Source organism: Octodon degus, unplaced genomic scaffold, assembly GCF_000260255.1.
Source record: "Octodon degus isolate 3935 unplaced genomic scaffold, OctDeg1.0 scaffold00037, whole genome shotgun sequence".
Lineage (NCBI taxonomy): Eukaryota > Metazoa > Chordata > Mammalia > Rodentia > Octodontidae > Octodon > Octodon degus.
In genome coordinates this window covers 14,290,794-14,298,140 of record NW_004524613.1, presented here as the reverse complement: position 1 = coordinate 14,298,140, position 7,347 = coordinate 14,290,794, and the positions used below count along the sequence as shown (strand labels likewise).

Here is a 7,347-nt window from a genome sequence, read left to right as displayed (position 1 = left end):
CATTAGCAGACTAATTATGAACAGTAATGACTTAAACAAATTTGTCAGATAACATAAACACACAACATCAGTTGATTTCCTCTATATGACAATAATAGAGAAAATGTAATAAAAATATTATTCACAGAATCAAAAACTATGGTGCATTTCACATTTAATTTTTCCAGAAATTGCATATAGTTTATTTGGAGCAACTCTCAAGAGAATGAAAGAAGGCTTAAATAAGTTCCAAACTATAGCATGTTTAAAAATAGGAAAGAAGATTTACTGTTGTTCCTGACCCCTGGAATTTGTGTCAGGAAGAAGAGATACTCTGAGACTTTGACCATCACCCTGCATTCAGCTTGCCAGAACAGGGACCATGGACATTGAAGCTTATTTTAAAAGAATTGGTTATAAGAACTCTAGGAACACATTGGACTTGGAAACATTAACTGACATTCTTCAGCATCAGATTAGAACTGTTCCCTTTGAAAACCTTACCATGCACTGTGGAGGATCCATGGAGTTAGGCTTACAGGCAGCTTTCGATCAAATTGTGAGGAAGAACCGGGGTGGCTGGTGTCTCCAGGTCAATCACCTTCTCTACTGGGCACTGACCATGATGGGGTTTGAGACCACAATGTTGGGAGGATATGTGTATAACTCACCAGCCAAGAAATACAGCAGTGCTATGATCCACCTTCTGGTACAGGTGACCCTAGATGGCAGAAGCTACATTGTTGATGCTGGGTTTGGATGCTCCTACCAGATATGGGAGCCTCTGGAGTTAATTTCTGGGAAGGATCAACCTCAAGTGCCTTGCATATTCTGCTTGACAGAAGAAAATGGAATTTGGTACCTAGACCAAATCAGGAGAGAACAGTACATTCCACACCAAGAATTTCTTAATTCTGATCTTCTAGAAATGGAAAAATACCGGAAAATCTATTCCTTTACTCTTGAACCTCGAACAATTGAAGATTTTGAGTCTATAAGTACTTACCTTCAGACATCTCCAGCATCTGTGTTTACAAGTAAATCTTTTTGTTCTTTGCAGACACCTGAAGGGGTTCACTGTTTAGTGGGCTGGACTCTCAGCTATAGGAGATTCAGTTATAAGGACAATGTAGATCTGGTAGAGTTTAAGACACTGAAGGAGGAAGAAATAGAAGAAGTACTAAAAACTCTATTTGGTGTTTCATTAGAGAGAAAACTTGTGCCCAAACATGGTGATCGATTTTTTACTATTTAGAGTAAGCATCAGCAGTAGACTTCCAAGTATTATATATAATTAACTTTTGTCATCAAAATTTCAAATATGAAAAGTATGATTGATGGAAAAAATAGTCCTAAGAATTTTCATCTTTTGAAAATATCAGATAATGGGCAGAATATTCAGTGTGACTAACTTTATGTTGATATTTGTGAACTAAGCAACTACATCGAAGACAACAATGTGTAATACCAAAACCATGCTTGAAATACCTGTCATCTTGGTCTTCTAAATGTGTACCATTTCTAATATCAAGTAAACTTTTTTAAAAAAAATAATAAAAGAAAATGTGAGCAAAGAAAAAAAAAGATTTACTGTTGTAAAGGTGCCATTCATTCTCAATCTATAAATTTAATTAGATACAGTGACATCACAAATCTACATGATATTAATCAAGCAAATTCCAAAACTTTTATGGAAGGAAAGATTACATGCATAGCTTCTTTCTTTTTTAAAACATAATTTTTTGGTATTTTTTTTAGGAAAGGGTCTGCAGGGTGTTGAGGATCTCACTACTAGATCGGACTCATAGTGATCTGCCTGATTACAACCTCCCAAGAGCTGGGGTTACAGGTGCATGCCACCATGCCCAGTCTCAGTTGCCATCTCAGCGTGCCCTGGGGGTGAGGCCGGCACAGCAGGCCTGTGGATTGAACCCCTGGCCCCTGCACCTACTTGCATGCACTTTAATCTGCTGAGTTATTTGGCTGGCCCCATGCATAGCTTCTTAAAGAAAGAAAATATAAATCAAAGTGGAAATGCATCCTGTCACCTCCAGCATGGGTGTAGCTTTTTGAGAGGTGAGGCAGGAAGAAGAGGAATATGAAAGGGTGATTGGCTTTAGGTTATTGGCAGTCAAGGAAAGTGAGGGGCTGGGATACAAGGAGGGAAGGAGACCAAAAGATGAAGAGATGGAAAGAAGAGGCATGGAGGGAGAGAGGTGAGAGAGGAACTGTCAGAAACTACAGATAGCAGTTGTTCTTAAGAAGTGGCTCTTAATTTCTAGAGGTGATCTGTGTCCAAAATGTACAAAAATGGCACAAGCTGAAAAATAGGCCCAGAACAGAACTGAGGGGCCCTCTGCGATGGTAGAAATATGATGTGGGGGAAACGAAATGGCGTGTGTATTTCTGTGTGTCTGATGCTAGCAGCAGGATGGTGAGAGCAGCCGGTGAGAAGAGCAGCTTGCCTTCGATCACTTGGAAGCAGAGTTTATCTCCGGATTGTTGGCTCTGCCTTTTCCCTGCCACTCAAACTTTATTGGGAAATGGATTCTCTTGCCAGCAGTGTGTGATTAATACCACAACTGGCTGTGGGCTTAACAACAGATTGATGGTTATGTTTTTTAAAGGGGCAGTCTGTTTATGGCTTTGACTGCCATGGTAGGTTGTGTTTATCATTCTTAAGTGGGGAAGGTTTGTTTGAGTTAGATTTTTGTTCCTTTCCACATGGCCTTGGTTGTTTGCCAGCCCACCCTGCCACCTTGCATTTGTTATTTGATTTAAGAGAGTGAGTGTGTGCATGAAACAGGATCCACCTTCCAGGATTTGGGTACCTAGTAGTGTCTGCAGGAAATGCAGAAACTGCCACTGGATGCGGTTTCTTAGGTTCTACTGATACAAGAGGGAAAGAGAGACAAAGTTTGCCTGGATGCTGCTGCTGGGCCTTGATGGCAATCACCAAGACCTGTTTCTGATTTCTTGTCTTCACAGGGCTGCAGACTCCTATACTCATAGCCTCCAAAGGGGTCATTTTCAGAGAGACTCACACATTGACCATGGTCACCACACTGGTGCCAAAACCAGATGCTGAGCTTGATTCATAATGAAACTGTAACTGCTAGGAGAGTGAAAACTATTGCTTGTTCAGCAGAGACTTGTTTAGCATTTGCTCCATGCCAGAAAGTATACTAAGCAATCTAGTCCCTGCTGTTATGGAGCTTACAGCTAAGTTGGAGAGAGAATTAAGTAACTACAAATAGTAGAGTAAAATTATGATAGCACTGAGCATCATGGCGCAAAGCATGCTGGAAGCATCTGATGTGGGATCTTGCCTACCAGAGAGGCTATCACTGAAGAAAGGATGTTACAGCTGACACAGGAAGATGGAATAGCAATTTATTAGGCCTAATAGCTAGGACTTCAGATGGGGAGAAATGATGGAGAAAAAAAATACAATGTGGGCAAAGGATGTGAGTCTTGGTGTTTTGTACATTCTGACTTCTGTAGGTGGCTCGAACCCAGAACCAAATATGGGATTAGAATGCTACTTGGTGAGTATGGACCCAGGGCTGAGAGACAGAACCTGTCAGCATCCTTGCCCCATCTGTGTGCCCAGGGATAACTGGGGAAGCTAACTGGAGCAGGTTTGTACTTAGATTCCATGCACATGCTGGTCCTCGCCTCCTCTACTCTACTGGATGTCTTCTGGACCTTCTCAAAGCTAAGCTCTCAGTTTCAGCAAAGCATGTTTTTTTGAATGCTTAGGTGGGTTAGCTCAAGTCAGTTTCAAGAGCAGTGGTGGAGCATAGCTGCCACGTATTTTTCACCTTGCCACCATATTCCAGGTTACGTAGGTCAACTATGTCGATGGCATGTTGATGTTGTCATTTCTGCTTGGTTTCAGCTTTGTATTTCATTGCTGAATGAGCTTTGCAGTCCGTGTCCTGACTGATAAAGAAATGGGGTTCTAAGAAGGTCCGCCCTGCTGTGGTTGAGATTGAGATCATACATTAAGTATTTGGCACAGCCCATGGGAGTATTTTGTTACGTTGAATGTCATGATTGCTATGATCTCGCAGCCTTTCTCTTCATTGTCTAGACCTGTTTATATTCATTGGCTCTCATTGGATACCTCCGTTAGTTGAGTAGAGGCAAAATCTAAATGTTGGCTGGGGTTGGACTATGCTGTCCCTCCTGGCCGGGTTTTGTGTTCTGAATTTCTTCCTTTGGCAGTCGCAATCCAGCTTCTACTTCCAACTAGAGACACTATGATCCCTCTTGTGGTTTTGAGCCACCATCTTTGTGATGCTTGAGAAGGAGAGTATTATGGTTTGTGTCTAGTTGTCTCCACCCAAAGCTTCAGGCAGTCACTGGGGCAGGCTCCTAGAGTTTGTGATTAATTCATGAATCAATGCTGGGTTTGTGGGTGTGAGTGCTACACCTGCCCTGGGGCGGATAACCTGAATACAATATAAGGAAGGGAGACTTGCTAGCTGCCTCAGCTGTTGCTCCTCCCTTTGCTCTTTGCTGTTTTCTGCCACCATGAATGGCTGTCCTCTGCCATGTACTACTCTGCCTTGCAGCCAGCTGAGTATGGAATGAAACTTCCCCAAACTGTAAGCTAAATAAACCTTTCCTTTCTTAATTCTGGGTGTTGGGTGATTTGTTCCAGCAACAAGAGAAAAGAAAATGAGAAAGAGGGACAGAAATTTTATTGGGTGGCTGGGTGGAAATCTAGCTGAAAAGTATAAAAGGGCTCAGCTGAAGGTCATGACTTGAAGAGAAGAGGAGAGGAGAAGAAAGAATGATGTTTGAAGTGATTAAAGAGAGATTCAGTGGCCTCTTGGTTAGGAGGTAAGACAAAGAGAGGAATCAAACTGTACTGATAATGTTTACTTTGAGTAACCAGTGGAATGGTGAATCCATCATGCAGTGAGGGCTGGACGACACTGAATAGATGGGGTGCTGGTGGGTATTGGGGATTTTTCCCTCTTCCTTGCTCCCAAATAGCAGGTGATCCTGTTATGGAACCTGGTACTGAAACAAATAGAAAACACTCTGCATCAAGGAGTTGGAAGGCCATCAATTTTATCATGCCAGTGGTCTGATGGGAGATTGTTCCCAAAGTATCAATGCAGAGCAGGCTTTGGGCTTAGTTTATAAAGCTCTTGCAAGTGAGGGATGAAAAAGCGTAAAAGTATGAAGTTTTGTTGCGTAGCATCAGTTATTCTTCATTGCTGAGCGAAAAGTCTTTGAAGCAAGTTAGCAGACAGGATGTGCTTGGGGCTGGAATGTACAGGCTGTGCCACTGGGTATGGTCAAACTTAGCTGGGATGGGTTAGCTGTGGTGGAGTTAGTTAAGGCAGAATGAGTCTAACAGGCGAACTATGTGGTGGTTGCATGATCTTATTTTGTCCTAATATGGTGCCCGGCAACTAGTTGATTTTTAATTTTTTAAAAATTTCCATCACAATCCTAGAGTCCTGGGGTTGAGAATATGTGCCTTGGGATCTTATAGGGGAAGTGAGAAGGTCTTGAGAATAGTTTTTCTCTCCTCCAATTAAGGACCACATATCTGCAATAAAAGGTCAATTGAAGAGCACATCAAAGTAAAATGCAGGCTCATTAGAGGTTTTCTTTTCTCAGAGTACTTTATAATTTCATTTGGTTTGCATTTAAAATAAAGGATAAGGAGATCAAATTCCATAAAACGTATCACACAGCACTTTATTTTGGTGTCGTGTTGTATATAGTTGAGATAACTTACAATATTCCATGTGAACCACAGAATTTAGTGCTGCACTTCAGGAATTTTCCTGGACCCTAAGAATTATGAAGAACTGGGAAGGTAGAAATTTTGCTGGATAAGGAGAGGGAAAGACATGCTCAGAAGAAAAAGCACTACCCACCTACTCAGTGAGAGAATTTAGTCATGTTACACTGTCAATAAATTAAAAAAACCCCAAAACTCATAATTATTATCTCTAATTATAGAGATGGAAATCATTTTCATAAAGATTTAAGATCCCTGCAGATATATGTATGTTTAGAAAAACTTAGATCAAATTGATCCTCCAGCCAGAGGTTCTTTTTTCTGTAATATATAGATTATAGAATTCTGGTGAGTGAGAAAAGAGCTTCACATTTCTTGCTTTGAGGAGGAGCGTGAAGCTCTTGCTGGTGTTTTGTGTGAAGACTTGTGGAGTTGTAACTCTGCACATACCTGTTTGTTCTATTAGTGGTTTAGAGCCCGGATATTTATTTTTCTTCCAAATTCTAAGACATACTTTCCATTCCAAGATTTTCCTTGTTTTTAGTTCTTCCTTCTATCCAAGCAGATTTAGCTCACAGTGTGACTGTAAATTTAATCAGGAGGATGGTCCAAGTTGTCTGGTCAAATTCAAGAAGGACTTACTCTGCTCTTACCTTTAAATTATGGAATTCACTTAAATAAGAGTGATGCCTCGTTGGGCAGCACATTGCCTTGGGAGGTTGCCTGTACACATGTGTGCAGGAATTCCAGCTTCGTCTTGGATGTGCAGGAGCCTGTGGTAGCAGAATCTGACGCATGTTTATCAGAGCACAGACTGCTTGTGTATTGAATCCCAGCAGGCGAGGGGGAACCACACCTGTCCCTTGCCAGTGCATGGTGCCAGCAGCTCTCTGCTTGTCCTCCAACATCTGTGTGTGCGTCGCCACAAGAGGACTCTTCATAGTGCTAGATAGGTTGAGAAAAATGCAGCAGGCTAGATGAACTTGGAATAATGCCATGGCATATGATACCTTCTCATATGAGTGTTCCTGAGATTCTGTATCACCCCAGACAGAATGGCTTTCACCAAGATTCAACGAATAACAAATGCTGGAGGGGCTGTGGGGAAAAAGAGACATTTCTCCACTGTTGGTGGGAGTGTAGAACTAGTACAACTACTGTGGAAATCAGTGTGAGAACTCCTCAATAAAACAAAACAAAACTGGGACTAGAGGTCTCTTTCGACCCAGCTATTTCCCTTCTGGGTATTTTTGCAGAAATGTTAAAAATCTCATGCCAACAGTGACATATGTGCACCCATGTTTATAGCAGCACAATTTGTAATAGCTAAATCTTGGAAACAGTCTAAGTGTCCATCAACAGAGGAATGGATAAAAAAGATGTATTTCTATACAATGGGAAGTACTCAGCTATAAGGAAAGACAAACTCAAAGCTTTTATAAGTAGATGAATGTAACTAGAGACCATACTCATAATTGAAATAAATCAGTTTTGCATGTGTAATCATGGTATTGTCTCCTTAGTGTAAGAAGCTGAAAGAATAAATAAGATCCAAAATGTATAATTGATATTGTGAAAGGGAAAGAAATTGTTTGAAA

The 7,347-nt window shown here is 41.1% G+C and overlaps 1 protein-coding gene across 1 annotated transcript; it reads left to right on the top strand.

Annotated features, from left to right (window-relative positions):
* Positions 1–290: 290 nt before the first annotated feature.
* Positions 291–1,401, top strand: LOC101569044 (arylamine N-acetyltransferase 2-like). Its single transcript, XM_004630916.2, has one exon. The coding sequence runs from the start codon at positions 362–364 to the stop codon at positions 1,232–1,234; it is 873 nt and encodes a 290-aa protein (XP_004630973.1). The 5' UTR covers positions 291–361; the 3' UTR covers positions 1,235–1,401.
* The last annotated feature ends 5,946 nt before the right edge of the window (positions 1,402–7,347 follow it).

Excerpts from the sequence above, each read along its gene's own strand:
- LOC101569044 (XM_004630916.2), top strand. The coding sequence starts at position 362 with ATGGACATTGAAGCTTATTTTAAAAGAATTGGTTATAAGAACTCTAGG.